This window comes from Solanum tuberosum, unplaced genomic scaffold (assembly GCF_000226075.1).
Source record: "Solanum tuberosum cultivar DM 1-3 516 R44 unplaced genomic scaffold, SolTub_3.0 scf00123, whole genome shotgun sequence".
NCBI lineage: Eukaryota > Viridiplantae > Streptophyta > Magnoliopsida > Solanales > Solanaceae > Solanum > Solanum tuberosum.
In genome coordinates, this window is record NW_006239048.1 from 183,766 (window position 1) to 201,512 (window position 17,747).

A 17,747-nucleotide genomic window follows, 5' to 3' on the forward strand; every position below is an offset into this window, starting at 1 on the left:
TATGCTAATAGAGCTGCTAGAATTAGGGAATTTAATGAGCGTTGTGTACTATGTGATTTGCCACCAAGAAAAATTCCAAGACATATTAAAACAAGGAGGCATTCTTTTTACGAAATGTTTTCAATTGCTTACGAATATAGAAGACCCATACAAATGGTGTTTAATGCTTATAATGCTGACCCATTAGAGAGAATTTGTGAAGAAGATTGGGAAGAAACTAATGAACTATTAGAATTTTTAAGACTTTTTTATGATGCTACAACCATGTTTTCTGGAATTTATTATCCTACTATTTCATCAGTATTAATAAATATTTGTGTATTTCAATTCAATTTTCTAAATATAAAAATATTGATAAATTTAGAGTTGCAATTGAAGGTATGATTGAAAAATTTTAAAAATATTTTTTTCCTATTCCTCAAATTTTTTTAATTGCTACTTTACTTCATCCTGACTATAAATTATGAGATGTGCAGGGACTTCTTGACACTTTTTATGATACTTTAAAAATTTTACCGGAAGAAATTTCAACTTGTGAAATGTGTAAGTCTAGTATAAAAGTAGAAGCAAAAATTTTGTATGAAAAATATAGAACTACTGGAAATACTCAAGGAGAAGTTGGTCAAACTTCTAATCCTCAGAGTAAAGCTCGAATTTCAAGTTATATGCGAGATTTTCTTGGTCTTAATTCTACTAACTGTGATGATTTTGAAGAATATCTTAATCAATCTTTAGAAGCAATGGAAGACAAAGATGGCAATGAAGATTTATTAGTATGGTGGAGGAGGCGGAGCGTTGCATTTCCAATTTTGAGCAAAATGGTTCGTGATGTTCTAGCTATTCAAGCTTCATCAGTTGCATCGGAGGCTGCTTTTAGTGCGGCAAGGTTTCAAATTGGCGATCATAGCATTCATTGGCGGAAGAAAGTTTGGAAACATCAGTTTTATTTAGAGACTGGGTTAACGTCGAGAGGAGGAATTATAATTTGCCAAAGTTAAGTTCCAGACAAGAATCTTGGGTTAAAGTGGTAATTGAATCTAGTGACGATGAATTAGAGTCACAAGAGTTTCTAGCAAGTTTGCCAACACCGGAGGATGTCACCATCGATATGATTCGACAATTATAATTGGATTTTAAAGGAGAACACATATATTAGATTACATCCGAGAACTAATTGAAACAGAACCCTTCCTAGAAGGTAGCTGCGTAGATTAGCTACTCATCTAATATTTGAGAACTTATTAAAACTGAACCCTTCCTAGAAGGTGGCTGCGTAGATTAGTTACTCCACTAATATTTGTAAATTGTTAACTTTTAAGTTCTAAGTTGCAATTAAATTTTATTGAATAAATTTGAAGGCTTTATTCAAGTCTTTTTTATACAACTATTGTCTTGCATTTTAATTTTAATAGATACATACATATTTACATATATACTAAACTAACTTTAAAATACTTAATTTAAAAATCGAAATTTGACATTTGAAATTTCAAGTTTAAATTACTTTAAAATATTTAAAATACAAATTTGAACTTCTCAAATTTGAAATTTGAAGTTTGAAATTTGAAAGTTGAATTTGAAATTTGAAAACTTAAGCATTATTTATTAGCTAAAAATGTTATTGAAAACCAAATAAACTAAAAATGTTATTCAATAACATATAATTTCAATATAAATAAATAAGTACATAAAAAATAAAAATTCCCACGTCCCGTCCCGTCCCGCCAAACCCCCATCCCGTATATATAGTGGGATGGGATGGGACGTATTTTTGTCCTTCCAATCCCGGTCCCGGCCAAATCCCGCCAGCGCCGTCCCCCGTCCCATCCCCCAGTCCCCGTCCCTGTCTCCTTGCCAGCCCTAATCCTAGGAAGTGTGCCATGCCTGATGTGCTTTTTCGATCAACAAGAAAACATGCATAATCAGCGTCAGCATAACCAATTAGATCAAAAGAATCACCAGTAGGATAGAAGAGGACCAGGTCCTGAGTTCCCTTCAAATATCTCAGAATTTGCTTGGCTGCCTTCAAGTGTGATTCCTTTGGTGCTGCTTGAAACCTTGCACATATCCCTACACTGAAGACCTGCTTGCAGTGAGGTACAAAAGTGACCCAATAATTCCCATGTACATGGTCTGATTAACATCAATCCCTTTGTTATCCAAGTCAAGTTTCACACTCGTGCTCATAAGAGTATCAAGGACTTTTGCCTCAAGCAGGCTGAACTTCTTGAGCAATTCTTTTATGTACTTTTCTTGACATACTGATGTGCCCTGAGATGACTGTTTGATCTGCAGTCCTAAGAAGAAAGTGAGCTCCCCCATTATGCTCATTTCGAATTCACTACTCATCAAATCAGCAAACTCTTTGCATAGAGATTCTGAATTAAATCCAAAGATGATGTCATCTACGTATACATGCACAATCAACATCTCCTTACTTCTGGATTTTAGGAACAAAGTATTATCAATTTTACCTCTTTTGAACCCGTTTGCAAGGATGAAATTTGACAGGTGCTCATACCAAGCTCTAGGAACTTGCTTTAGACCATACATAACTTTATCCAACTTCAGCACATGGTTTGAGAGATCAACATCTTCAAAACCTGGAGGTTGTTTAACATACACCTCTTCTTTCAAATGCCCATTTAAGAAGGTACTCTTGACATCCGTTTGAAACAGTTTAAACTTCATGTGGGCAGCAAAGGCTATCAAGATTCTAATGGCTTCCATTCTGGCTATAAAAGCAAAGGTCTCGTCATAGTCAATCCCTTCCTCTTAATTATATCCTTGTACCAAAAGTCTTGACTTATTTTTGGTAATGATCCCATGCTCATCAAGTTTGTTTCTAAAGACCCACCTAGTCCCAATAATGGCTGTGTTGAGTGGTCTGGGGACCAAGTGCCATACTTTGCTTCTCTCAAACTGATGAAGTTCTTCCTGCATTGATGTCACCCAATCTGTATCCTGTAAGGCCTCTTTGATATTCTTAGGCTCAATGGTTGATATGAAAGCTGAATATGCAACTAGATTTCTTGTTTTGGATCTAGTTTGTATTCCGGAGTTAAGTGGAGAGATGAGATTGTCCAGCGGATGTGAAGATTGATGTTTCCATTCGGACTTTCTAGATATCTCTTCTTCAGCATCAACAACGGATTCACCTTCTTCACACTCTAGATTTTGAGATAATACCTCCTGAGCTAAACCAGAGGGACCAGGTTCTTCTGTGAATTCTACACCGTCTTCCCTTGCAACCTATTTGCTTCCATAATTTTGGATTGCCTTGTCCTGTTTTCCCTTAATCAGCTCCTCCAATTCAGTGTCTTCTTTGTGTTCATCATTGCCCTTATCATCAGACTCATCAAATATCACATGCATGCTCTCTTCAACACATAGAGTTCTTTTGTTAAAAGCTTTGTGTGCCTTGCTGGTAGAAGAGTACCCGACAAACACCCATTCATCACTCCTGGCATCAAACTTGCCAAGGTCATCCTTTCCAATATTCAATACAAAACATTTGCAACCAAATGGCTTCAGATGAGCAATTGAAGGTTTTCTGTCATTCAGCAACTCATAAGGTGTTTTCTTGATCATGGTCTTGATAAGACACCTATTTGTAACATAGCAGGCTTTGTTGACTGCTTCTACCCAAAAATTCATTGCCAGCCCTGAGTCAATCAACATGGTTTTAGCAATATCCACCAATGTTTTGTTCTTCCTTTCAACAACTCCATTTTGCTGGGGAGTTCTTGGCGCAAAGAAGTTGTGATGGATTCTATATTCAGCACAAAAGCCTTCAATTTGAGAGTTTTCAAACTCTGTGCCATGGTCAGATCTGATGCTAGCTATCTTGCAGTTTACCTTTAGTTGAATTACTTTGGCAAATGTGATCAGAAGTCTGGTTGTCTCGTCCTTAGTCCACAGAAACATGTTCCAGGTAAACCTAGAGAAATCATCAACAACTACCAGAATATACTTCTTACCTTCTCTGCTTTGAACTCTAATAGGTCCACATAGATCCATGTGGAGAAGTTCTAATGGTCTGGTTGTGCTCACACCTTTCTTAGTTTTAAAAGATGATCTTGTCTGTTTCCCTTTTACACAGGCATCACAGACTTTATCATCAGAAAACTTCAGCTTTGGCAATCCATGGACCAGGTCCCCTGCAGCAAGCTTGTTCAGCAAGGATGTACTCACATAACCTATTCGCCTATGCCATAGATTTGCATTGTCAGTTTGAGCACTTAGGCATGAAAGATTGTCCCCTTCTACCGAGTCAAGATCTGCAACATACATATTTTTTACTCTTTTGGCAGACATAAAAACCTTGGTAGTTACACAGTTTGTAACCAAACACCTATCATATATGAACTTAACTTCATTTCCCTTGTCGAAAATTTGGGATACACTCAAAAGATTGTATTTCAAACCATTCACATAATGTACATTGTCTATGAAATGATCAGTTATTCTTCCTATCTTGCCAATTCCGAGAATGAAACCCTTCTTTCCACCACCAAATGACACACCACCGCCCTAGTGTGCTTCCAAAGAGAGGAAGTTTAGAGTGTCTCCGGTCATCTGCCTTGAGCATCCACTATCCATGTACCAGCACTGACTGTTTCCTCTCTTCTGCATAAGAATCACTTATTAGACTTAGGAACCCACTTCAGATGGAGTTCCCAAAAACTGTCAAAAGGCTTAATGAGAAACCTTCTTGTCCATGGGGGGTAAAGTGTTCTTGCTAAAATGGTAACTGGGACCAGGTACCCTTTTCATTTTTACAAAAACTTTTCTCGATTTAAGAAACTTCTCATGCCTTTCTTTTACTCCTCTCAGAATCTCACATTTTTCTTTCAGATGATCATTTTTTCCACAATGGGTACACAAAAGATTATCAGAGACAGACACATATTTACTGTGGGGATTGTAGGGAGGCTCTATATGTCTACAACCTAACCCCTTTTTGTTGTTGAACTTCTGATTTGCTAAGTTGGATAGTATCTTAAACGAATCAGTCCATTTGAGGGAGTGGTTTAACTCTTCTTTGATCATACATATATCCTTCACTAGTTAAGAGTTCCTTTCAAGAGAGGCAACTAACTTAGACTCAGAGGTCTTCAGTTTCTCTTCTAGCTCAAACTCAAAGTTACTGAGTTTTCGCTTCCCACCCTCAGAGGTACCAGGTTCCTCGTTGGGTTGCAAACTACTAGTCTCTAGGATACCTATCCTAACACTCATTTCAGACATTTGAGAGTTAAGAGCTGAGTTTTCATCCTCGCACAAACTCAGTTTTTCACTTATCATCAAATTTTCAGAAGTTAATTCATCAACTGAATCAATTAATACAACATCAAGTTTTCTCAATCTTTTAATGGAAAGAGTGTCTAGGTCATTTTTGAGTTCAAAAAGGGTTACCTCATCCAGATCCTCTTCATCGTCAGATTTTTCCATGAGTGAGAAAATGGAATTGAACATAGTTTCATCATTTTTGATAGCCATCATCGAAACATCTTCATGGTTGTCTGCCTCTTTCTCAGATTCGCTGGTTGTATTTCCCCATATAGTCAAGGCTTTCTTCACTAGTTTATCAACATGAGCCTTTATCTTGGCATGGTCTAGGACCTGGTCCCTTCTTCGAGGTCTGAAGTCTTGAGTTTCCTGCTTCTGACTTAGACAGTCCCTCATAAAATAACCAGGTTTGCCACATTTATGACAAAGATCATTTGCATTTGGTGCTCTGCTGTTCGAGCCCTTCTTTTGAAAGACTCCGTGCTTCTTGATAATCTTCTGGAACTTTCTAGTGACGTATGCCATTTCATCATCCTCCTCAGTCCCATCGTTTGAAGATGTTTTCAAGGCCACTGATTTCTCCTTCTTTCCCTCATTTATGGTTGACCCATGCTATTTGTTCAGCTCGTAGGTTTGGAGATTTCCAATCAGTTCATCCATGGTGAGCACCTTCAGATATTTTGCTTCAGTTATGCCATTCACTTTATTCTCCCATGACTTGGGAAGTACTTTAAGAATCTTTCGAACTTGTTTGCTTAGTGGAATAGGCTCACCATGACATCTCAATTTGTTGGTTATGGAAGTGAATCTTGAATTCATCTCGTGAATGGTTTCACCTTCCTTTATACAGAAGTTCTCATATTGAGTCGTAAGCATATCGACCTTAGACTCCTTCACTTGTGTCGTTCCCTCATGGGCTATTTTGAGACAGTCCCATATCTCTTTGGCTGTCTCGAAAGTAGAAATTTTGTTGTACTCGTCTGAGCCGATTCCATATACTAGAATCTTCTTCGCTTTATAGTTTTTCTCTGTCTTCTTCCTGTCCGTTTCATTGTATTCCTTTCTAGTTTTTGGAACCATCTTAGTAAGCTCACCATTTGTTGCCTTTCTTGTGGGAATGTACGGTCCATCAAGAATCACATCCCACAGCTCAGTGTCTTCAACATTGATGTAGTCATGCATTCGATTCTTCCACCAACCATAAAACTGTCCGTTGAAACGAGGTGGTTTGGTGGTTGACTAACCTTCTCCCATGTTGGGTGGAGCACCCATTCCTTCAGGATCTTTTCTTTTCTTGGTGTTACCCAATTAGAAAAGTCAAGCTCTGATACCACTTGTTGGAATATATGCGTCCACGAGTTACGATAGGACCAGGTCCTTAGCACGATTACTATAATGAAAAGTAAATAAGTACTGAAAGTAAAGATGGCACACACAACTTTACGTGGAAACCTCCTTGCTCAAGGGAGTACAACCAAGACCTGTCTCATAGGATTTTTCAAACTGCTACTAAACTTCACAAGCCAAAGTAAAACCCAGTTTACAACACACACGAGATTAACCTACTAATCTCTATTCTGAGTAATAAACTATCACTCAATGAGACAAAGCAATGTCTGCATTGCCCACTATACTAACCCAACTGATTAATATAGATTTTGACGTAAGACACTAAGTTGTCCTCAACTAAGTTCTTACAATGATTCACCCAAGGTTGAAACGTTTCTATCACAAGCAAAACGATTCTTACAATATAAGCACAAATACAATCAATCAAAGTAACATCTAGTTCAGGAAGCAATAAAGCAATCTATTAGGTCCATTACTGTTTTGAAGCTTGAATCTCTCTCTTTGCATGAATAAATGATTTGTTGTTTGTAATGTTGAATTTATCAACCATTAAGAGTTATTGACCGATGTACAAACAACCTCATCCTTTCTGATTGGTGTGGTACACTGACAACCTCACCAAACTCTGACGCGACAGCTTGCCAGCTGTATAGCATAAGGTCCTGGACGAGCATACTCTGCAGAGGACCGGGTCCCTGCACTTGTGAGGAGATCATAAAAACATCTGGGAGCATTAAGACTTATCATTGACATATTTTAACAGCTATGCATCCTATGTTGGATACACTATCCAATGTTGGCGTATCTTGCCATTGCAGAAAATGAATCAATTGGAAGAGAATGTTATAATTTTATGCAAGTTTTTGTGCTTTGTTGAAAATATTGCTTATTGTTTGGGGATTACTTTGTTTACTTAGATATTAATGTGTTGGCTTGCCTAATGGATAGAATTATCTAATACATGTTGTTGATGAAATGTGACATATATAGATGCTTGAAATAACCTAATTATCATTCAACTGTAAAACCAAATACAAAAGAGGGAGATAAAATTTAATAAAAAAAACTCATAAGCAAATTACATGCATGGAGTTGTAAGTAAACACACTACTTATGTAATGATCCTGTGACAGCTAGAATAGTCTGTAAAGTTGTGAGTAAGAGGAGTATGATGGCTGCCACAGTTGAAGCTCCTGCCCAAGGACTACTAAAATAATTGCGCATCAAATTTGTCTTCATTTTATTCCATGTTTTATCACAATGTTCAACTGCTTTTTTGAATTCTTCTCCGTAATAAAAGTCGGAATAAACGGTGACCCCATTTCCGATTTTGTTGAAGAGGCTAGCCACTTCTTTGTCCTCTCCTATCCAATTCTTTATGATTTCTTTCTGGCGAAGCAAATTCACATCTTTTTCTGAGTCGATAAGATGATCCATGAAAAATGCAAAATCACTAAAATATTTAGGTTTTACATCAGATGATTGTTGCTCGTAAGCAATGAGATTTCGTAGGAGGATTTCCGTACCATCTCCGACTCCAAAACAAGGGATTTTCATCACTCCCTTCTCGAACTTTATATCAAATAAACTTATGTCATCCTCAAGGTCTCCTCCACCCAACAATCTATCAAAATGTCCAACTTTAATAAAGCTTATTCCAGCTTCGGAAAGCTCTGTTGCATTTGGCATGACCTTAGTTTCCATTCCGCCATGTTTTGAGTCTTTTATAGGATTCCCATGACATGAATGTATGTGTACTGCTTGAAGTATATGTTTGATATTTTCTTCATTACATATTGTCTCTATAATGAATATAGGGGTAAATTCACATCCCAAACCAAGAAAATGGGTAAACGAAATCATCACCAGTATTACTAGTGGTAATTCATCATCTTGCTTTGTCATGTAATGAAGCTTGTTGAGGACAAAGAAAGGAAGTTGATTTTCTAGTAACAACAAGTCTCGGACTATTTGATTATATTTGGAACCAACAAAATTGATAATTTTGTCTTCTCCTTCTCCTTCTCTTTTTCCTTGTGGATATATTTGACAACGCTCTCGAATAAACTCAACCACAAAACAACCATCAAGCAACAACATTTGGCAAAATTCATGACTATCATTATCAGTATCAAAGCCTTCTATATCGCCGTAACAGTTTAGTGCTTTCTCCATCCATTTATCCAATTCACTGATGCAACTTTTCACATCAAGCTGGTTATTCCGTTCAAGAAACCGTCGTAGATACAATAGTTTGTACTTTTCCATTGAAGACAGTTGAGAATTTCCCTTATGATAAGGACCAATAGAGACCATCTTTGGTACATAAGCAGCTGGATTTGATTCACGTAGCCCCACATTTACTTTGAATATGGTAGACGATTTAATAGACAACTTGTCCAAATCTTCAAACTTTTTATGAAAGATTTGATTTACACATTCCGTTGTTTGCGACCCCGATGGTGGATCTTCATCATTTGATTCCGTTGTTTGACTCTGTTGCATTTGGCATGAGCTTAGTTTGCCTTCTTCCTTCCGTAACTAAAAAGAGTAACAAATTTTAGAATGTTTATTACAAGTAGTACTACTTAATAAGCAAGCAATTACATATTTTTATATACAATCAAGTTTATCTATGTCGTTAAATATAGTGCTGTATATATACCTTCTTTCTTTCTTTCTTTCTTTCTTTAGGAGGGTGTCAAATGGGCGGCTGAAATTATAAATATTAAAATGGGTTGAAATAGAAATCGGGTACTCAAATTTAATTTGGGTTACAAATGGGCTAAAAATAGGGTTTGATCATCAGCCGCTTAATCTTAATATATTGTAATTTTACCTTTTATAACCATAATTTGAATTTCAACTCAAGAAAATAATTTTTTTTTAAAAAGTTATAAATGGATAGATAAATCCTAGAAGATATAAAATAGATAGTAATGCATACACTTAATATGAGAACATACATTACACTAATGCAAATAAAGAGTATTAAAATGGGTTGAAATTGAGGATTAAATTGGACTCAATTGAAAATTCTTTTTAAATGAGTTAAGGCTTGAATGAATTGAGATTGACCAATTCAAATTATATTGAGCTCAACCCATAAAATTCTGAACAGGTTAGGCGGATTACCTATATCTAGGTTCATCTTGACACCCCTAGTTGTTTAACAAACTATGTATATTTACCATTTCTTTTAACAAGATTAATTTAAAAAAAACACTTCAATCTGGTTTTTTAATTTTAGAAATGTCACATGACTTTAAATATTTATCTCACCTGGCCCACTTTTTCTACCTCACCAAACCCGACTAAAAAATGTGTAACCATAGTTAGTGAATAAGTTAGGACCATGCATGAGGTAGGCCTAAAATTATATGAAAGGAAATAGTCTAAAAAATTCTATATATAATTTCCAAAAGAAAAGTGGGCTAATGTAATGAAAAACAAATTTATGAGAGAAACCTCATCTTTTGCAGTTTTAAGAAGCAGTGGAATTTGATCGTCTATCACGGTTATCTCAATAGAGTGTGCCATTCCTTTTTTCTTCAACTGTAATTCCTACAAAAGACATATTCTTTTTAATTTTAATTCATAAATATCATGACTATTATTATTAATCCAAAGCAATATATTCATTGGAATTTGATTTCAAAAGAAAAAATAAAGTAATAAAATATCACAAAATAATGAAATCGAACTTTAAAATAAAAAGATTGTCAAAAACATGTTTAAAAGGAATATTTAGACACAATTCAAATATTCAATAGGTATAATCATTAGTATAAGTATTTAAATGAAACAAACTGACAAATTTAAAGGGTTTGCGTATGTATTCTGCCTTTTTTTTAATAGTCACAATACATAAATGTCATTTAACTTAGTCATTTATTTCACATTTATGTTCTTCAATTTTGGGTGTACACAAATAGATACTTAAACTTATATAAAGTTGAACAAGTAGACACATAAGTCCTATGTGACATAATACACGTAGAACACCACGTAGGACACAAATTCTCATAAATGTAGCATGTTACGTAGGACGTGTGTGTATTTATTTCATTTTGTACAAGTTTAAGTGTCTACTTGTGCACACCAAAAATTGGAGGACATATATGTGAAATTAAACCAAGTTAAAAAGTATATTTATGTATTATGAGCTTTTTATATCATACCAAATTAATGGCAATTTGAGGGAGCATTGTACACTTCTTTGCCAGTTTTATTTTATTTATTTTTTATAAAAAAAACAAGAAGAAAAGAGACGCTCTTTAAGAAAATGGATATTGTATACCCTAATATTTCACATCCTTATAAGTTTTATATTTTCCTTAAAATTACTAGAGAAATTACAACAGAAATCATTTCTACAAAGTGGCTATAGTTATTGCGTAAAAATATTTAAAAATTGTAGTGGTACACCATTTCAAAAAGAACACACAACTAATTAACCATAAGCAACCGGCAAAAGTTGTAGTTAATTAAGTGGTAATTACTACTTCCTAGTTGATTAAAGGCTTCAAATTTAAGTCCTAAAACAGACTCACCTTCCAAAATGAGATTTTTATATCACGAATTTAAATTAATTTAATCTTAGAATAATTATCAAATTAAACACTGATGACAGTAAAAAAAAAAAAAGTAAGAAGAATCTTTTAGCTAAAGTATTAGCCATTTGAGTCATGTCTTTCTACTTGAGGCGTAAAATAATATAATTAATTGATACTCCATCACTTCAAATTTACTTATTAAATTTTGACTTAACACACTAATTAAGAATATAATGATTAGTACAGTGAGTTTATCATTTTATTTTTATTATTTGATAGGGTTCCAAACATATTTACTTACTATATTATTTAAAGATATTAACTCAATATTAATAAATTGAGAATATAATAGAAAAAAATAAAAATGTCCTCCTTTGATTTGTGAAAAATAACCAGTAAAGATAAAAATCAAATTAGGAAATATTTCCTCTGTTCCTATTTACATGTCGTCCTTATTAAAAATAGATATTCCTTAATACTTGTTATTTCACAAAATCAATGCATAAATACATTATTCTTCCTATTTTATCTTTGAGAGTTATTAGTCTTGAAAGTATGTATTTGACCAACATATAAAAATTAAGTTATTAATTCATGTTCATTATATTGGTAAAATTAATTAATCAAAATAAATTAATTCATGTTTATTGATTGAAAACTTGATTTTAAGAGCACTAAATAAAGATAAATATTAAACTTACATAGTTTTTAAGGGATATAAAATCTAAAATGGTGACAACTAAATAGAAACAGAATTAAGAAGTATTTGACAAGTAAATTTAAATGGAAGTAGTGTTACTTTGTGTCTTTGGTTTGGCTGTTTCTTTTCATTGTGCTGTTAGTTTCTCAAGTGACTTTAAGGAAAAATAATATAATAAATTGATATTATAGAACGAGAAATGCAGAAAATTACCTATTTGGTTTGACTGTTTCTTCTTCTTTTGTGTCTATTGCAACTCTTGCTTTTGCATTTGTCATTGCTACGAAGTATCTATTATATAGAAGAAGAAAAAAAAAAGAGAATAAATATAGATAATTGAAAATAGTATGTGGGGTCAGAGTAGTAAGAAAAGTAATTAATTTTGAGGCATTTGGGGTTAGGGGTTTGTGGGTGGGGTGGGCAGGTCAAATTTTAAAAATATTATACCTTTGTGGTGGTGGGAATGGGAGGGGGGTAAGAGTAGGGTAAGGAATTTTGGTTTTGAAGCTTTTATCATGATCCCAATAATAATATGGATATATTTGCTCATATTATTCATGGGGTAACTTGTTTTTATCCATTTAAAATATGAATCGGTCGAATATTTTATCCATTTCTATTGAACTTATTTTCGATTGACTCATATTTGATTCGATTCGCTCGTTTGTCACTCTTACGTGTAGGGTATTGGGTGTTCATGTTACGATTTAATTGATTATTTTATAAAATTTCTATCATATTAATTTTTGATTATTTTATTTATATAATCAAATTAATTAATATTTTGAAATCGTTCTAGCATCTCAATTTTTTTTATATTGATATGATTTAGTTAACTTTTAATATTTTTTGTCAAAACATTATGTAAGAGTCGGAAGTATAAGTTAGAACATGATACTAAACATGCTTTCATACGATTTGGATAAAAACTCTCCAGATGCTTTACTGTTTAAAAAGTGATGAATAAAAAGAATAGAAAAGACAACAAGAATAAAGATTCATTCCACTATTTTATAGTAATGTAAAATGAAGTTAAACAAAGACAAAAATAAATCTATATTAAACACGAGCGAAAATATATTAATCAAGATGGAGCTCAAAAATCAATATCATATTCGACCAAACTTCTAAAATTAATTTATTTCGAAAAGTGTTTTTCCTAGAAATGTTTTTCTAAAAGTATTTTTGATAAGAAAATATTTGTTTTCAATCAATAAATATAAAACACACTTTTAACTAATAATTAGTATTTTGACTGAACTTTTGAAAAAGTGTTTTTTAAGCGTCACTTTCAATAGAAATATATTTGTTTAGCTTCTGTAAATAAACTCTTGATACTCCCCCCATAACATTTATTTTCTCTAAAATAATTGAGAAAACGCCTCATTTAAAAATTATTAGCACTTTTTAAAAATAAAATAATAAGCACTTTTGAGATAAAATTAATAAAAAAATTAATCATGCAAAAAAAAAAAAAGACATTTAATATCTTGTACTCTCTGTCCAACAATACTATATCACCCATTATATATATTAAATATAACTCTTGAAAAATAAAATAGGAAAATGATTGAAATTAATGATAAAAGTTATTTAGAAACTAAATGTAAAATTATTCATTGATTTTATAAAGTAGATTGTTGGACAACCTTAAATAATACTCCATTTGTCCCTAATTACTTGTCCACTTTTGAATTGACACACTTATTAAAGAAAACAATTATTGACATAGTCAGTTTACCATCTTACCCCTATTAATTATGAAGTGGATGAATTAAAAATTTAAGATTTTCAAAAAGTTCTTCTTTTTTCAAAGTAATTAATTGAGGGTATAATAAGTAATTTTTTTTTTGTCTTTTCTTGATTTGTCAAAATGGACAAGTAATTAGGGACAACTATAAATGGAAAAATGGACAAGTAATTAAGGACAACTATAAAAGGAAAAATGGACAAGTAATTAGGAACAGATGAAATATAGTTGACAACTATTATTAGACGGAAGGAGTAGCTTACTACTCAAATCGATGGAATACCTTGCAACTCAAGATATTAGAATTCATTTCGTTTTAATAAAAGTAGCATAATTTTTTTTTTGAAATTGAACTTTAGGTATAAATTAATTACCAATCGATTTGTAGTCATTTTTATCACCTCAGATCAACGCAAAATAAATAATATTTTATTATTTTAAAATTTAATATATAAAACATATTTTACACAAACTTATTGAATACAATTCGCTTTACTTTTGTGTCCTTTTTGTGTCGTTTCAACAAAAAAATGTTATTGGCCGACCAGAGCACTTCTTTTAGAAATCCCGTTGGGTCAAGTCAATGACTATTTTACTTTGAGTACCAATAGAAAGTTAGGCGCAAATTTAATATCACAAAAATCACAAAAATAGGCACTCTTTGTCTCTAATTACTTGTCCACTTTTAAATTAACACACATATTAAGAAAATAATAATTGACTTAGTAAGTTTATCATTTTACCTCTATTAAATATAAAGTGAATGAATTAAAAACTTACGATTATCAAGAAGTTATACATTTTTCAAAGTAATTAATTGAGGATATAACAGGTAATTTTTTTTGTCATTTCTTGATATGTTAAAATGGACAAGTAATTAGCAACAACTAAAAAAGGAAAAGTGGACAAGTAATTAGGGACAACGGGAGTAGTTTAGTAAGTTCTTTAATATCACAACAGAGTACAAATATACTCCATCTGTCCAATAATAGTTATCCAATATTGACTTTTTACCCCATTTAAGAAACTATAAATAGAAGGATAATTTTACTATATCGTCATTTGAATATAATAAATACAATGTCTTGTAAAATGTAATAAGAAAGTGACTGTAATTAATGATAACGGTAAATTAGGAACTAAGTGCAAAATTATCTATTGATTTTATAAAGTGGACAATTATTGTTGGACATTCCAAAATAGTATAGTGAACAACGTTGGACGGAGGAAGTATTATTTAATATTTTTATGTCTTCTCTTGGGTAAATCAATGCACTACTTGGTCACACACAATTACCAAAGGAACTTAGGGTGTGTTTGGTATGGAGGAAATCATTTTCTTGAAAATGTTTTCCAATTTTTCCATGTTTGGTTGACTTAAATGTTTGGAAAATGTTTTCCAAATCAACACATTTTCCTCAAATCTAAGAAAAATGACTTCCCTTCCAAAATTAAAGAAAACATTTTCCAAACTCTAATTCATCCATTAATCTTTTTTCTTACCCTATCCATATCCCGTACCTGACCCTCCTCATTCTATTTTTTTTAATCTTCTTATTTTTTTTTAATTTCAAATATATTTTATCCCTACCTCGAAACCACCACCCCCTCAAACAAAATTTAAAAATTATTTTTGAAAATGTTTCAAATTTTAAGATTTTCTTACCTCATCCAACCCATACTGTAACACCTCGGTCTTAGAAAGAACTAATTTTAGCAAGAACGAAATCGGTAAGAGCCAAATTGAGAATTGTGCAAGTTAGCTTTAAATTGTGAGTTTTGGGCCAACTTCAAACGATCATAACTTTCAGTACAGGATGATTTGGGTGGCCCATAAGGTATCAAATGAAAGATCGTTGATTCCTCTTTCCAACACCATTGAATTTGCTAAATTTCGAGTTCAGATGAGGAAGATATGCCCATTTGAGTTCAACCTGTCTGATTAAGAAATTTCATTAGAATTGAGGAGGGGTATTTTGGTATTTTCCTTACCCCACTAGCCTAATTCATGTTTAGTAATATTTTAGGGGTCTAAACTGACATAGATCAGTTTTCACAATTCTAAAACACACTTAGGGTTTTAGAGAGAAGTTCAAGGAGAGAAAAAAGGAGAAAATATTCAAGCATTCAAGATTTTCTTGCAATCGTCGAGGGATTTCGCCAAGGATTTGATCCTTACGAGGTATGTAAGCTTTCAAGTGATGAGTTCGTTCAGCTTCACTCCAATCATGAGTTTCTTGAGTTAATTTCGTCCATGACAATCCATGTATTGAAGTTCTTGATGAGTTTCTTGAAGTTTCGTTCTTAAATCTTTAATAATGGGTTTTGATGAGTTCTTGAGATGAATGTTATGAGTTTAAGGGTTGGTTTTAGTAGATTTTGTGTACTTATGTGGGGTATTCTAATCTAAGAGAGTTTGGAAGAAACCATTCGATTCTAAGTGAATTAGGGCCAAAAATTGAAGAGGAAAATTCTTCGGGTTTTCTGAGTGGGGCCTGGGGCGACACTTCATCGATGCGCCAGGGGGTTGGCGCACCGTGCCAACAGTACACCAGAAATGGTTCTCTGTAGTTTAGGGGTTGGCACCCCACGCCACTCAATGCGCTAGGGTTGCCTGCCCCCATCCTTTTCCGTTGTTCGTCCCGCTTGAGTTCTTTTAAAAAATGTCTTCACTCTCTTCCTGATTATAACTATTCTAAACATATCTAATCATCAAGAGATCCTTTATATCATGAATCATAACTCTTGAATTGACATTTCAATTTCAAGAAAACATTAAGAGTCAAGTTTGAGAGAGCCTTTCGAGTCTTTCTGAGAAGTCTTTTACAAACTTTTAAAACTTGTTTTAAGACTTGAGTACTTGAGTATGAGAATGGGGAGAGTTGAGTTTTTTTCTTTTCAAAATGAATATATGAGAACTAAGTTATCTCAAGGGTAAATGTTTTTACATTTAAAATGAGAGGAAGCTTCGATTTCCAAATGAGTTTATGAGGAATTTGGAGCACTATCTCTTTTAAGAGGACCTTTTGAGTAATAATCTAAAAGTTTGAGGATGAGGTAATGTTTTTAAGCATATATGAGCATGAGTTATACTATTGGGAGTAGTATTGAGCACCGATATGGGGACGAGTTGAGACAACTCAAAGTCCTCATAAACCATGTATGCCAACGTGGGTAAAATGTCATATTTTTTTAGATGATTCCTTATTGATTTTTAGCATAGCTTAGTGGATCCACTTAGTTGAGGATGTCCTATACTCCGGCAAGGTATATGACAGTTCTGGTAGCGTGGGCGAGACACTGTATCAAAACATAGCTCATAGTGATGGTTGTCGGTTAGAGAATCTCTCAAATAAGAGTAAAAGAGTTATTATTATATTTTTAAATACATTGAGTTATTATCTGTTGTTTTAAAAGCTTTCTTTATAATGTATCTTTATTGTTTCTTTTATATTGAACCGAGTTGAGTATTTCTGAGTTGAGTATTTTGAGTATCTTTGAGTATCATTGAGTATCCTTGAGTTGAGTTGATTTGAGTTAAGTGTAGATGAGGTGAGTAAGTTCTTCCTTTTCATCAAGTTCAAGCTTATGTCTGTGCTTTAGAGTTCCCCTTGCATGGTTGTACATTCCATGTACTGATGCCATTTGGCTTGCATCGTTTCATGATGCAGATACATGAGATCGATCAGTGTCATCAACAGGCGCTTTGTTGATACCACTTGCAGTTCGAGTTAGTTTTGGTGAGCCTCATTGCTTCCGGAGGATCCCACCTTTACTTTTCAGTTTTGTTAGGATGTCATGGGTCTTGTCCTGACTTCAATCATTGTTGTTAAAGGCTTCATAGATAGACAATAGTAGTTGAAGAGTCTTTTTCTCATTCCTTATTGATGTTTTAAAGACTGAGAGTTGAACACTTATGTTCATTTGAGTATACTGAGTAAACTATTTTATTTATGACATCTTATGAGTTGAGCTTGTTTTGAGATTTCTGATGTTGAATAGGTCTTTCGCTGAGAGTTGAGTGAGGCCAAGGGTTCGCTTGGGGCTAACAATGTTTCTTGAGTGTCGACCATATCTAGGGTGTAGGCTCGGGGCATGACAA

General features: G+C 33.4%; 1 protein-coding gene across 1 annotated transcript; it reads right to left on the reverse strand.

Moving 5' to 3' along the window:
- Positions 1 to 7,696: 7,696 nt before the first annotated feature.
- Positions 7,697 to 12,179, reverse strand: LOC102582977 (UPF0481 protein At3g47200-like). The gene is made up of 3 exons (XM_006350354.2): positions 12,109 to 12,179; positions 10,108 to 10,203; positions 7,697 to 9,180 (listed from the first exon to the last, which is right to left on the reverse strand). The coding sequence occupies exons 2-3, from the start codon at positions 10,177 to 10,179 to the stop codon at positions 7,747 to 7,749; spliced, it is 1,506 nt and encodes a 501-aa protein (XP_006350416.1). The 5' UTR covers positions 10,180 to 10,203; positions 12,109 to 12,179; the 3' UTR covers positions 7,697 to 7,746.
- Between the last annotated feature and the right edge of the window lie 5,568 nt (positions 12,180 to 17,747).